Raw genomic sequence first — 14156 nt, 5'->3', positions numbered from 1 at the left:
CAATGATTTAATACAAATAAAACATGTTAATAATCTTAAATGTTGCTATAAAATGGCTACTATTTTGTGTGAATTACAACAAATAGAGATTTTTTTATTTTTTTTACTAATCCACTTTTTATTTTTTTTTACAAATACATTTTAAAATGTCATTTATAATAAAATAACCAATTATTTAATTAATAATAAAAACAATTAAATGAATGTATGAAATAAAATAACATTTTTAAGCTATAATTTACAATAGAGTCACCAGTTTTTTCATAAAAATGTTTAAAGTACTATATATGGACAAAAAAAAATCCCTAATATTTTAAATGTTGTTACAAAATGTTAGGGGTTAGCTTGATTCACTCGGTAAGATTAATAGCTAGCATTACACGCCATTTTTTATTTATTTTTTTTGGTCCAATGAATTGACAAGAAGTCAAGGTGATGAAATATAACATGTACTTTATTGATTTGAACAAACAGTGGTTGGATGTACGTGTGTTGGATGTCCGGTATGGAGCCCGCCTAGCGCTTTTCGTCAAACCTATCCGCATTTTCATCGGAACGCCCGATTGGGAAGTTTTTCTTTGCCGTGCATCCAGAACGCTGCCGTATTTACAATCTTTACAACGACATTTCGTACAAAATAGAGAACTTAACCTTTAGAAAGGATTCTTAGAAAAGAAGAGGAAATATCAAATATCGGAGTCGTAAAAAGAAAACAAACGATATTCCTATTTGCCACACAGCGAGTTTACATGCATTTACAAGACAGAAAAACATTTTCAAGAACTCTCATAACATACCCCCCCCCCCCCCCCTCCGATATTTACTGTTCAATCAATGACGACTTTCTGAAAAAATATGACTATCCAGCAACCTGTAATGGCCTCCATTGAAGTTGTTTGGGCTACAGCCGCCCCCATTGGAAGCGCTTTTGCCAAATGTTTTGGAATCAAAGGTTCAATTTGAAATGGCCATCTTGACTTCTTATTTCCGACGAGGTCGATTTACCCTGTTTCCAACTCAACAAACCCTGCCGAAACCACCGTTTTAAGGCTCACCGGGTTATCCCTTCACTCCCGAATTTGGCAAAAAAAAACAAAAAGCAAATCGTATCGTCCCCAGACAAAACCAGTCACGGCTACGACACGTACGGAAGCACAACAACCGGTCCATGAGATGAAATGGATTTGATTGCAATTGTTTTTTTGTTTTTTTTATATTGATGTTTTTTGGGCACCAAGGCCAACGTATTTACAAAGAATTAGTCGGCGATTCACAACCAATCGCATTAGTGGGCGGGACATTCATTGACGGGAATTAAGTACATTTGAATGTCATTCAACATCAAAGCGGGTTACACACACACACACACACACACCGAAAATCCGGCCAAATTTCAGCAATTTCCGAACAGGGTCAGCAAACGTGTGTGTGCAACGCTTCAGGTAGGGACAATCTATATTTTACGCGCACGGAAAATAAATACATGAAGCACCTCAAAGAGTGTTGAATCATTGTGACTCGACCCGAAGGCCAATACTGTAACAAGCACGTTCTTACAAATGGTCTCACGTGACGCCACTCGTCTCTAAAAAAGGTTACGCTAAGAATCTATTAAACAATCTGGCCAACCTAAACCTGAATCGTTTTTTGACAGCGAACAACGTTAAAAGCACCGAACGTACCTAAATGTCACTATGTATTTTTTATTATTTTTTTAATGATGCTCCTGGTGAAGTGTGTGACGTGATCGGACCATGAAGCCCGTGAAGTGAGCTTTCAAGTCATTCTCCTCGGCCGTTTATCGTATTCTTAGCTAATTAACATTGCTACATGTTTAATACTCTCCTTCGTTTCCTTTTTGACTTTTGTCTCTACAATCATACGTACCGACAGACATGATATGGAACAATGTTTTGGGGGTTTCGCATTACGTGAAGTGATCAACACTTATCAAGGAGTATTCGGGTCACACAGAAACATGAAAAATAACAATCATACACCTACATTGAGTCTCTTTTTTTTTTTTTTAAACAGTAAATTTAAGTTTATAAATTTACAAATGCATGTAACACATGGGTGTCAAACATAAGGCCCGCGGGCCATGACTGGCCCGCCAGGGGGTCCAATCTGGCCCGTGATGACGGAATGCAGTTTTTCACTACAATTGTTATTGTTAATTTTGTCCACTGGAGGGTGCACTGACAAGCACTTATGATATTCTGAAATTTGGCTGTTAGTCAGGATTTGATAAAAATATATATATTTTTTTTAAATAAGTAAATAAATGTCATAGTACTCCACAATAATAAATTGTAATATTTTCAGAATGCACTTGTAATTATTAAATTTTAAAATATTAAAAACATAATAATAATATATTTTAAAAAGACGGGAATATTTTTGACCTGTCCAGCCCACTTTTGAGTGAAAGTGGCCCCTTAATTTAAATGAGTTTGACACCACTGATGTAACATTTTAAAACTGCTTGATTTAACAATCTAACTTATGTGCAATATATTTTAAGTGAATCACTATTCAATAACCTTTTTATTTTATTTTATTTTTTTATTTCCAATATTTAAGTGCAGTGTCAATGTTCAACCTAAATACACTTTTTAGACTAGGCTTAAGTCACTATAGTGTATTTTAATGTCATTTAAAGTTATGTTGGTGCTAATTAGAGACCAATTTTTTTTTTTTTTGACGTGGTACTTGATCCGAATGTGTTTTCATTATCTCACTGTAAGCTAATTATCAAACTGCCGCAGTACAGCGCCAACTACTGCTGATGAGGATTTACTTAATGTTGAAACATTTCACACTTTGCTCACCGAAACTTAAAAGTTTTACTTTTTGAATGGAACGACTTAACTAAATGAAGATTTTCCACGATATTTAAGATGCACATGTATTCTGTGTGGCACGAATATTCCTAGTGTTGGGTTTTAAAGGAGGTGGAGTCAACCTGTATCTTCATTCTCCTCCTGCTGGTGGAGTAACTGTGAACGTAATACCTGGTTTATTGCACATGGCAGCAGTGGCGATACTGTGTGTTTCAAGGTTAAGCAGCGTAAAGAAGTGCTAGAAGAGTTGCGGAGGAAAAAAAAAAGAAAGAAAAAAAAAAGAGTATGACAGCAACATTTTCCAGCTTGTGAATATGGATGCACAAGTTCAAAACTGAGGACCAGCGGCAGAAAATGAAAGGCGTTGGAAACCTGCTAATGGAAAGGAGCTAAACTGACGTGAGCACCAGTGAAGTTTTTTCTTCTTTAAGGCATCTGTTTTGTTTTGTTTTGTTTTTCACCTGCTCAGGTTGGAAAGTCAGGGGATTGCATAATGCGCAACATTTGGCTTAACGAGACGTACGCAGCAGATATGAACTTCAGCAACGTCCATTGTGCTGTCATACTCTTTTTTTTTTTTCTTCTTCTTTTTTTTACCTCTGCATCGCATTTCAAAACAGCTTCAGTGGATAAGCACGACATGTCCCCGCGCTGCGCTGCGGAGGCGGTGCTGGTTTGGACATCACCTGAAGTGTTTTTGAACTATTAGCACCGATCTAAGAAGAGGACTGAGGGCAAAGAGGTGGTAGAGGGTCCTGAAGTGAATCACGTCAATATATACAGGTGGTCCTTGCTTTATGACGGTCCCAACTCCCAACATCTCCAGGCTACAAACGGCGCTGTGACATAAGAATATGCTCACTTACAGCATATTTAGAGAAATTGGGCTATCAGGAAGCATTTATATATAAATTTTAATCGGGCGTCAGATTTAAAAAGAAAAAAAAAATTCCGATACCGATATGTGTCTGTATGATATCGGCATGATATCGTCCCAACTCCCAACATCTCCAGGCAACAAACGGCGCTGTGACATAAGAATATGCTCATTTACAGCATATTTAGAGAAATTGGGCTATCAGGAAACATTTAAATATAAATTTTAATCGGCCGTCAGATTAAAAAAAAAAATTCAGATACCGATATTTGTCTGCATGATATCGTTCCAACTCCCAACATCTCCAGGCTACAAACGGCACTGTGACATAAGAATATGCTCACTTAGAATATATTTAGAAAAATTGGGCTATCAGGAAGCATTTATATATAAATTTTAATCGGGCTTCAGATTTAAAAAAATAATAATTCCGATACCGATATTTGTCTGCATGATATCGGCATGATATCGTCCCAACTCCCAACATCTCCAGGCTACAAACGGCGCTGTGACATAAGAATATGCTCACTTACAGCATATTTAGAGAAATTGGGCTATCAGGAAACATTTAAATATAAATTTTAATCGGCCGTCAGATAAAAAAAAAAAATCTGATACAAAATATTTGTCTGCATGATATCGGCACCGGCTGATAATGGGTCTATCCCTAGCCTACACATGTCAACATGTCGCGAAAATAGATCCGCTTAAAGTCTCCGGTGGCTGAACGATAGCCATATAACAAAAACGAGTTCACTTTTAATTGCGCCAGATAACCGTTGATACAAACGAAGGCGCTCAAATTCTTAAATGTCAAACAAATTTGGGTTATGTCACCATCGTAGGAATGGAATTCCATCATAAACCGAGGACCTCCTGTATATATATATATATATATATATATATATATATGTTTAATATCCATCTATATTTTCTTAAAAATACTTTGACTCTGATTTTCACTTTTAGCTTTCCATTGTAGGAATGACGTCCAAAATCATCCTAAAACCTTTTTTTTTCTTCTGAGAGTTCCCGAATGCACAGTACACCGTCAGTACAGCAGACGAGTAACAATGACTTTTTTTTTTATGAGCTTTTTTTTTTCTCTCGAAAGTGTGAGCTTGTTCACTGTCTTGGCAGGCTGGGGTCGTCTTTGTCCGGGGATTCGATGTAATTGGCGGCCTCTTGAAGTTTCAAAAGCATCGCCATCTAAAAGCAGGGACGACACAGTGGCATCCGTTTCAAATGAAAGTCATTTTTTGCCGGATGTCAGGAGGTGATCCGGCTTACCAGCGGATCGGATTCCGTTGAGCTGGGCGTGGTCTCCTTGCGGGACTTCTCCTCGCCGGCCTGCCCGGGGCTACTGCTGGGGGGAGGAAGGTGGAACAGCTTGGCCTGGTCCTGCTGGGCGGAGGGCCAAGGCAGCGTGCCCCTCACCCACTCCACGGGGTCCTCCCAGACCGCTTTCTGGCCGTGCAACTGGAAAGTGGAGGGGAAATGAGAACCTCTTGAAAACGAAGACGCCACCACTTTATGGGTTAGTTCAACTTTTGTGATTTGAGTTTGGACCACATGAACTACGGACTGAAATAAGAGCTGGGTTAAAGGATCTGGCCCAAGCCCCATCCCAGCTAACTTTGGGCAAAACTCAACACAGGAATGCCGGAGCCGAGATTCGAACCAGCCCTCAGAACGGCGAAGCAGATGTGCTAACCAGATGTCCACATTTCCCACGCAGTACTTTAGTAATGCAACATAATCTGCTATGTTGCCTTAACGGAGAAGTCAGCCCTTTTTTTAATGACAATATTATGCTCTATACAGCCCCACAGGTCTAAATATAGATATTCTGGTTAATATTGCATTAATGGAATATGAGTTGAGCAGCAAAATCCAGCCGTTTTTATCCATCTCAGGGGGCGGCCATTTTGCCACTTGCTGTCAACTGAAGATCAAGTCTCAGGTACCAACCAATCACAGCGCAGCTTCAGAAAAAAGATGAGCTGTGATTGGTCATTGCCTGAGCTCTGATGTCATCTTCAGTCGACAGCAAGTGGCAAAATGGCCGCCCCCTGAGATGGATAAAAACGGCTGGATTTTGCTGTTTTTCTCAAATTCCACTCACCAGAAAATCCATATTTAGACTCATGAAGTCACATATAACATATTATTGTCAAGAAATGTTTACGGTTGACTTCCCCTTTAATGACCTTGTTTTCATCAAGCCACCGTGACAAAGCTGGACCGGAAGTGAAAAGCAATTAAAAACGAAAATAATGTATGATAGTCTCTTACCTTGATGCCATCCTTGGCTCCCTCTTGCAAGTAGGGAATAATAGAATGGTTCCAAAGGTCAATGAACCATGAGCGGAACTCGTCCACCGTGACCGGACAGGACAGGAAAAAGCACGGGCCTGAGGAGATGACGGCAGAACGCATTCAAGCACGGATGATGCCGAGATCGTCCCCCGAAAATGACAGATCAGGATTTCCTACCAATGAGAAAGTCTGACGTGCTGTGCTTCTCCAGGAAGGTGTGCAGGTGATACCACAGTTTGGGAACCCAGTCCAGCACGCGGACCAGGTCCTCGTTGGTCAGGTTCCGCTCGTCCTCGGACTCCATCAGCTTCCTGTGCAAGTAGCGCACCAGGAAGCCGTTGGCGGGCTCCACGTTGTTGGAGAAGGTCACCATCCTGGCACAGGATGAAAAGTGTGTCTTTGTTTTGGTCTTTGTGTTAATGTTTCACACAAAACCCAGCACCAACCTGAAGCTGAGGTGTAAACTGTGGTTTGCCGTCATCTTCACTGGCTGATTGCTTGTTCCAATGATGTACGGACTGAAGAGGGAAACAAAGTCACTCGTCAAAAGATATTCTAATTTAATGCGGGCACACTCGGGCCTCGAGGTTTTGGATGTTTCCCTTCTCCAACACAGCTCATATATATGATTAGCTCATCAGCAAGCTCTGCATAAGCTTGGTAACGATCCTGTTTATTGGAATCAGCTGCGTTGCGGCAGGGAAACCTCTAAAAGCTGCAGGACCGAGTTTGCCCACCACTGTGCTAATGCTAATTAGCACTAGCAAAATGGAAAACAGATACAAATATAAAAAAATATATATATAAAAAAATTCCTGATGAAAGAAGAGACTCAAATCTTTCTTTTGGTAGGTTCCATGTTTTATAGCAATAGAACAGAATATTTTGTGGGCCTTGCAAAATCTGTCTAAATCCAGTAAAATAGCCGGGAGCGAAGGGTGTTGCTTCAGTGAAAATAGCTGGAAGTGAAATGTTCCAATATTACTGCATCATGCTTTTTAAAATGCCATATTATTGCATAGATTACCATTTGTGATATTTGCACGTCAGAGCCCCGTTGATTAATTCGCTGACGGAAGCCGGATCGTGAATATCGTCCACGATGACGACCAGAGGGTTTTCCGAAGAGCCGCTTTCTCGATCTATTTGATTGGCCAAGTTGGAAAGATAAAGCTGCAGATCCTGAGCGAAGACACAATGGAAAAAAGATGCTGAAATGCTCATTTGAAGAAACCCCGCCGGGCCGTTTGATCGGGTTTTCTCTCACCTTGCAGGACTGCCGATGCATGTTGAAGGTCACCACGATGCCGTCGGAGATTTCCCGGGCGCTGCGGTCCACCAGGTACTCGGCCAGCCGCGAGGCCAGGTAGGTCTTGCCCGTTCCGCTCGGCCCGGATAAGATGAGTCTGCGGTGTTTGAGCAGCAGGCTGATGTAGTGTTGCATCATGGGTTTGGGTACGAGGGTCTCAAAGACCAGGCTGTCCACGCATTTCTCCTTTAAACCTGAGAACAGAGATTTTGCGGATACGGATAAACGCTTTTTTTAAAAAAAAAAAAATATATATATATATAACCTACCGCACCCCCGTTATATCACTGCTTGTTTTCCTGGAACTTATCTTTATATCTGTCAAGGAAATCTGTGCTACCTCGATCAAATCTGCAGTGTAGAGTGATACTTTTTCAGGGCTGCTTTCATAGTTACTTATTCTAATGGCCTTGCAAATGGGCAAGGAGGGCCACAGTTGATAATGCACTTTATGTATTTAAATATCGTCGCTGTCCTGTGAAAAACACTTGATTCCATGTTTTTTTTTTTACATTTTTGTCTGCATTCAGTTTTGGCCCATAAACGTCAAAAAAGGGACATAAGTGTTTTTCACAGGACAGCAACGATATGTTATAAGCATGTTGAGGGTGTAACTGTAAAAAAATATATATATTTTTGTCAACATTGCAATTCTGAATCAGAGCAGTATAATCTTAAGACAATTTTGTTTTTGGGTTCAAATTTCTCTGGAAGCACACAAATGTCATTGCCAAGTTTTACGAGCTTAAACCCAGCAAAACAATAAGCAGCCTACATATGATCAACTTCACCTTCAGGACGACAAAGGTGACGTTTGTTATTTGAGAAAACGACTCATTAAAGAAAGACGACGTTGGGAGGAAGAAGGCATCACGCAAATTTGTTTCCGTATGGCCCTTCGTAAGCAACGTGTTGCCCAAGAATTTGGCTCTGAAAATAACTTCTATTGAAGCCAGTGCAGGCGAGCCCGTCGGCTAGCGCGAGTGTAGGGTTCCGATTTGACATCCGCAGGGGGGCTGGTGGGTCCACCAGCTGGACCCGGCTGGTGCTGACTCACAGGGCATCGAGTTACGCGGGTTGGATGCGATTTTCCACTTCACTCCGGATTCTACTAGTCTTCATGTTGAAATGGTCTGCTGTTTTATATATATATATATATATATATATATATATATATATATATATATATATATATATATATATAGTCTGTTACCAAAATATATGTACAAAACTTGACTTTTCCTTCAGATGTCATGGTTTACTTTATCTGATTAAAGTATTTGCAGATTTGTAACATCTTAAGCTCAAAATTGAGCATTTTCCCTCCCTTGTGAATATCTCTGAAAGATTATCTTGAGCGATTATCCTGCCTTGCGTCAAGAGTCATTTTGCTTCTTGATCTGCTCAGAAAGTGAAAAGTCACTCTCCGACTACGTATATGTTTTTTTTTTCTAGTTTTATTTTATTTTTTATTTTTTTGCAAGGCCCACAGAATATTGTGTTCTATTGCTATAAAAATGAAACCTACCAAAAGAAAGATTAGAGTCTCTTCTCTCATCAGGGAAAAAAATCTATCTGTTTCCGTGTTGCAGCATATAGCATAAGAGTATAGCTAAGTTTCATCATTATTCACAAATATGCTTAGAACTGTGAGTAAATGAGCTTGTTTGCAACATGGCCCTGGTTGTTCTCTTGTGCGCTGCTGCCACCTGCTGGCCGTTTCTGTAATTACTACTATTGATTCATGCATTCTCTTCAGTTCAGAGGCTGCATCAAAGCCTTCTGTATGCTCTATCCTAAAAAAAAAAAAAACATTAAAACATATTTATACGTCTTTGGGATACTTACATTTAAACTAGAACGTATTTATACATTTTTGGGAGCAAATGAGTTAAGCTGACCTGTACAAGATGTTTAAAATGTTTTGCTGTGTCGGGAATACAAAACATGTTTTTAAGGTTGTTATGTCAGCGCAGTAAATTATATTGGGAGTAAAAGAAAAGTTGTTAAATGTTAAAAATAATGCTCAAAGGCAGGCCCAAATGTAGACGCATAATAAATATTTAACTCAAACATTTGCTTGAGTTTGCATCAAAACAAGCACATTGAGGGCTTGCAGAAACAACTTTAGCTGACCTTGCAAATTCCGGTTGATGTTTGTTTACAAATATCTCGTTTTTGACAAAAACTGTGGATGTGCATAAAATCTATCATCATTCAAAAAACTGTGCCTTGTACCTTTGAGCGCCACAGTGATGCTGGTGGGACCTCGGGACATGCAGCGAGAGGGCTGCGTCTCTGGCGCCTCCCCGCCAAGCACCCTCTTGATGTGACCCATGCTGTAGCTGTAAATGGAGTCGGTGGAAAGACCCAGACTGGAGGTGGGGTCCACTTTGGCAACGTAAACCTGGAAAGAATGTCACGGCAATCAATCGTGAATGGCCAGAAATGGCAAGAAAAGAAAAAGCTTGTCATCCCGAAATGTCCCTGTCGTGTTAATGTTCGTCTCCCAGCATTCGCACGATTGGAAAATCCTCAAACGTCAACAGTACGAGTTCAACGGGAGTCGTTGCCGTTATCGTGCCGTTTTTTTCCATTGCTGCAAGTAACAGCTTGCTAAATTTAAACGCGACAGCTGATTTACAAACGTCAGTATGCCGGTTACACATTCTGCGCCCGGCGCCGGCTCGTACGCAAAGAAGAAGCTGTCTCACCTTGAAGGCCTGGCTAACGGCAGAGTCCAACATGGGCCAGTCCATCCTGCCGTTCACCCTGACGGTACCGAGGAAGAAGTCTTGCTGTTTCACCTCCTGCAAGGCATGCGATCACGCGTGTATCACCGTGTCTACGGTTCGACAAAACAACAGCACACTTACATCTTTGAAGACATGCAAATCTGCGACGCAAACCACCACCCTGACACGGTGGTCGTCTCGCTGCGAGGACAGGCTGGAGTAATCCATGGAATCTGCCGGAAGGAAATAACGATTGGATGACCGGCATAACGGCGTTCATTAAACTGATGACGTGTTGTGACTGTACCTGTGCTGGTTCTTCTGGCATCACGCACCGCAACAGAGTGTCGTGGTGACAAGCTGGCGAGAGAAGTGAGGCCCGAGGACTGGGAGACGGAGCTGGAGGGTCCAGGAGATGGGCAGGGGGACATGCCGCTCGTTTTCAATTGGTCGTTCTCCACCTTGAGATTGTCGACTTTCCTCTGTTGCGAACGTATAGACATTTAGCAGCATTAGCACTTTAGCACAGACAATTACTGTGAATGCGGTCTAAAAATATAGACAATTAGCAACATTAGCAGCAAAAGCATAGACCGGGATCAGCAACCTTTACTGTCAAAAGAGCCATTTTAGGCCAAATAAATAGCAAAAATTGAGACGCAAAACCTTTGGGCATTATGATGAATGAAACAGTGTGTTAGTCAAATTATTATTATTATTAGACTTTTCTACCTTTCCGTCAAATTTATGGACATTTTTGGCAATTTTATGAACATATGGTAAATTTTCTGCCTCTCTTTTTCCTTATTTGGACATTTTATGGCTATTTTTGGACATTTCTGCCTTTTTTTGCAATTCAATTTCTGACATTTTTGTGGACGTATGGTAATTTTTGGGATTTCTTCTTTTGCTTTTGGACATTTTATAGTTGCTTTTTAAAAAAGTTTTCTTTTTCTGCCTTTTTAAAAATAAATTTTCTGACTTTTTTTTGGGCAATTTTGTGTACATTTCTGGATTTTTTTTCTTTTGCCCTTGGACATTTTATGGCTACTTTTTGAACATTTTGTTTTCTGCCTATTTAAAAAAAAAACTAAATGAAAAATCCTTTTTAGACATGTTTAGGTTTTGTTTTGTTTTTGTTTTTAACTTTTTTATCTACCTTTAGTCTCTCATTTTCTGACAACTTACAAATTTGGACTGACATTTTTAGAATATTTAATTATTATTTTTTTATTTCAATTATGAACTCTTTTAAATCATATTTTATCCCCAAAATTTTTTTTTTAATAAAAATATAATTTCTACTATTTTTTTCCATAGACAATTCATTATGGTCTGTACGGTAAATTGCATTGGACCTTGAGTGGAGCCTTGAGGTACCCCATAGTAACATCAGTTTTACCTTTAGTTATAAGGGGCTTTGGTGTGTGTGGGAAAAAAGCAAAATACATTCATACCTGCATGTTGGTCATGGTCTCCTGCAGCTGCTCCAGCTGATGGGCCGACGTTAGGGCCTCCAGTCGGATGTCGGTAAGTTTCCGCTCCTTCTCCCACAGTTCCGAGCGAAGGTCAGACACAACCTTGTCATCCGCCGCCTCGCTTCCCTCACAGAGCCTACACAGACGTTTACGGTACACTTATCACACTTGGCCTTCCTACTCTAAGGCACGTTCAAGAGAGGCAGCGTTACCCGGATGACGAAGCAGAAGCTGAGGCCTTCATGGACGACGGTGGAGGCTCAGCCCCATCACGGATGACTTTCGGCGAAGATGGCGCCGACGACTCCGGGGTGGCAATTTCCTCAATGTCGGCGTAGGGCCCTGTTGGCTTTGAGCCCTTCTTGCTGAAAGCTTTGTTGAACGAGCTGCGTAACTGTCAAGAGGAGAAGCCAACAGTAGATGTAGTTTTGACATCCGCTAAATACACAATACAGGCGATCTTCGGCTTACGAAGGTCCCAACGTACAAGTCAAAGTTAGAAATGTCGCAGAATGAACTAGTTTGTGCAGCGGCGTGTAAGATTGAGTGCTTGATGCCATCATTATTACAGACATATTTAATCAAATCTGAGCAGATGTGACCGCAGCAATCGAAAATGAGCAGTTCAATGAGACAGCATGCGCTTAGAAACACGATGAGCGGGGAAAAATATGAAAGATGAAAGGTTTACAAGCCCTCGTAACTCACCTCATACACCTGAAATTAAAAGCAGGTGGCGGCATGTGAGGGAAACAAAAGTGTTGCTTAATAGCAGGATCATGACCACATGCGGGGGAAAATTGTGTAGCTTTTTGTCACCCATTCAAAGTCGTCATCAGTTTATCTGATTCAAATGCACGCATTCCTCCTCACCCAGCTCTTCTTCTTCTTCTTCTTGGCCTCCTGTTCCTTGAGACTGCCCATGCTGGAGTGGCTGGTGGTGCTGGTGAGGCTGGAGAGGCTTTCTGAGGAGTTCTGACGATTTATTTGCAGTTCTGAATTGAATAAAACCACAACAGAGATAGTAGGAAATGTAAGAAAAAATATAGTCAAATAAGAAAATGATTACTCCGAATAACCAAGTGTCAATTTGCAGAGCCAATAATGTCTAAAACGCCGGCAACGTGGTTTCACCCCAAAGTGAATTTTTTTTTTTTTTTTACCTTTAGATACAATCTCGGAATTATCGAGAGCATCCTGAATGATTTCGTGGGCCTCTGTGTTTTTAGTCTTTAGAATCTCGATGGTGTCCCTCAGGTCGTTCAGCTCGGAATCCTCAGGGGAGACAAAACACTGTGGTGAATTCACGACGATGCTGCCAGCGTAACTAGTCACATGCTCAAAGGCAGAAAACACTTAGGATACGTTTGCCCCTAAATTTGCTTCTTATTCTACACATGACAATATCATCATTTCACCAACCTTTTGTACAGAAGAAGCAGACAAGGTCTGCAGGCGAGCCGTCATCAGTGCCAGGCTCTGTTCAAAAGCCGCCACCAGGTTAGCCTGTTTGGCAAAAACGCAGAGTTGAATTCAGGTTCACCACTTGAAATGATTAAGCTCAGAAAAGGAATTAAAAACAGCAGGAGCAGGGAAATGCAAATTGAACAGTGGTCGATAGTGTAACAGACACCGAAAGTGGGCGGGATCATGATGAGGGTGCAATACACTCATCACAAAAAATGTCTGGCATATTTGACTCGCATGCTATTTGGCTCAAGCGACAGTCCAACAAACCTGGCCTAACTGCTACACCCAACATCCACAGGAGCGACCGGTTAGCGGGTAGGGGAGGGGGGGGGCAGGCAGCGAGCAGCAGGAAGTCCGTGAGGAAGTCAATTAGCGGCCAAGGGAATAAAAGAGAGGACAGTTGTGGTTAGGCGTGGGAATAACCCACACAGTGACACACGCATACGAGCAGGTGTTGATATTGATCAACGGCCGGGTTAGTTGAGAGAAGTGAAAAGCGTCAAAACAGGAAGTGAGTCTGGGTTGCTTTGTGTTAAAAGCTGGATTTACACTGCAAGGTCAACACGTGTGACAACACAGAAATGTATTAAAAATACAAATATTAAACGTTAGATAGAGTCATACTTGGAGTGGGCCGATTCTTTCCTTCATTGATTTAAATGAGGGAAACTTCCACATGACTCCACTGGCAATTATTTTTATCTCACACATGTCGGTAGCAATACATTTTATACTGGGTTTTTTTGTTTGGGCAAAAGCTGGCGAGTATAAATCACCAATCGGCACTCATGACGGGAAAATCTGCGATAGTCAGTTGAAGTGAGGAGCTTCATTTAGACATTAGCTCTGCTTTGCTGCCATCTTGTGGCATCTGCAAATGCTTCATCACTTACATACAAATACACGTGATTTGATATCCACATTCTGAAGGCTTGTTTCTGATCTGTGCTTTAACTCATTTCCCAATTGACAGCACGGGGGAAAAAATGGAATTGTGTCACATGAACCGTGCAGTTTAAATCCGTCCAATGTGATGGAAGTCTGTATAAGCAGCTGTTAAAGGTGGTGGAGGAGGTGTTGTTTGGAAAGAAAGTCAAACGGTGTCGTGGTAAAGTCATACTATAC

The 14156-nt window shown here is 41.1% G+C and overlaps 1 protein-coding gene across 5 annotated transcripts in view; it reads right to left on the bottom strand.

Moving 5' to 3' along the window:
- Window positions 1-436: 436 nt before the first annotated feature.
- Window positions 437-14156, bottom strand: part of nav1b (neuron navigator 1b) — a 67561-nt gene continuing 53841 nt past the window's right edge. For 3 of the 5 annotated variants that reach the window (XM_077573140.1, XM_077573136.1, XM_077573139.1), the window contains 16 exons: window positions 12984-13067; window positions 12725-12836; window positions 12435-12556; window positions 11774-11955; window positions 11541-11697; window positions 10391-10565; window positions 10225-10316; window positions 10063-10158; window positions 9587-9755; window positions 7307-7542; window positions 7067-7221; window positions 6486-6557; window positions 6217-6413; window positions 6016-6134; window positions 5011-5199; window positions 437-4929 (listed from right to left, as the gene is read on the bottom strand). In XM_077573140.1, the coding sequence (XP_077429266.1) occupies window positions 4846-4929; window positions 5011-5199; window positions 6016-6134; window positions 6217-6413; window positions 6486-6557; window positions 7067-7221; window positions 7307-7542; window positions 9587-9755; window positions 10063-10158; window positions 10225-10316; window positions 10391-10565; window positions 11541-11697; window positions 11774-11955; window positions 12435-12556; window positions 12725-12836; window positions 12984-13067 (2241 nt within the window). In that variant the 3' untranslated portion in view covers window positions 437-4845. Of the gene's footprint in view, window positions 4930-5010; window positions 5200-6015; window positions 6135-6216; window positions 6414-6485; window positions 6558-7066; window positions 7222-7306; window positions 7543-9586; window positions 9756-10062; window positions 10159-10224; window positions 10317-10390; window positions 10566-11540; window positions 11698-11773; window positions 11956-12434; window positions 12557-12724; window positions 12855-12983; window positions 13068-14156 lie in introns of all 5 variants that reach the window. The other 2 variants (XM_077573135.1, XM_077573138.1) reach the window with 1 other exon arrangement.

The sequence above is a fragment of the Vanacampus margaritifer genome, chromosome 8, assembly GCF_051991255.1.
Source record: "Vanacampus margaritifer isolate UIUO_Vmar chromosome 8, RoL_Vmar_1.0, whole genome shotgun sequence".
NCBI lineage: Eukaryota > Metazoa > Chordata > Actinopteri > Syngnathiformes > Syngnathidae > Vanacampus > Vanacampus margaritifer.
This window is presented reverse-complemented; position numbering and strand designations above follow the sequence as displayed.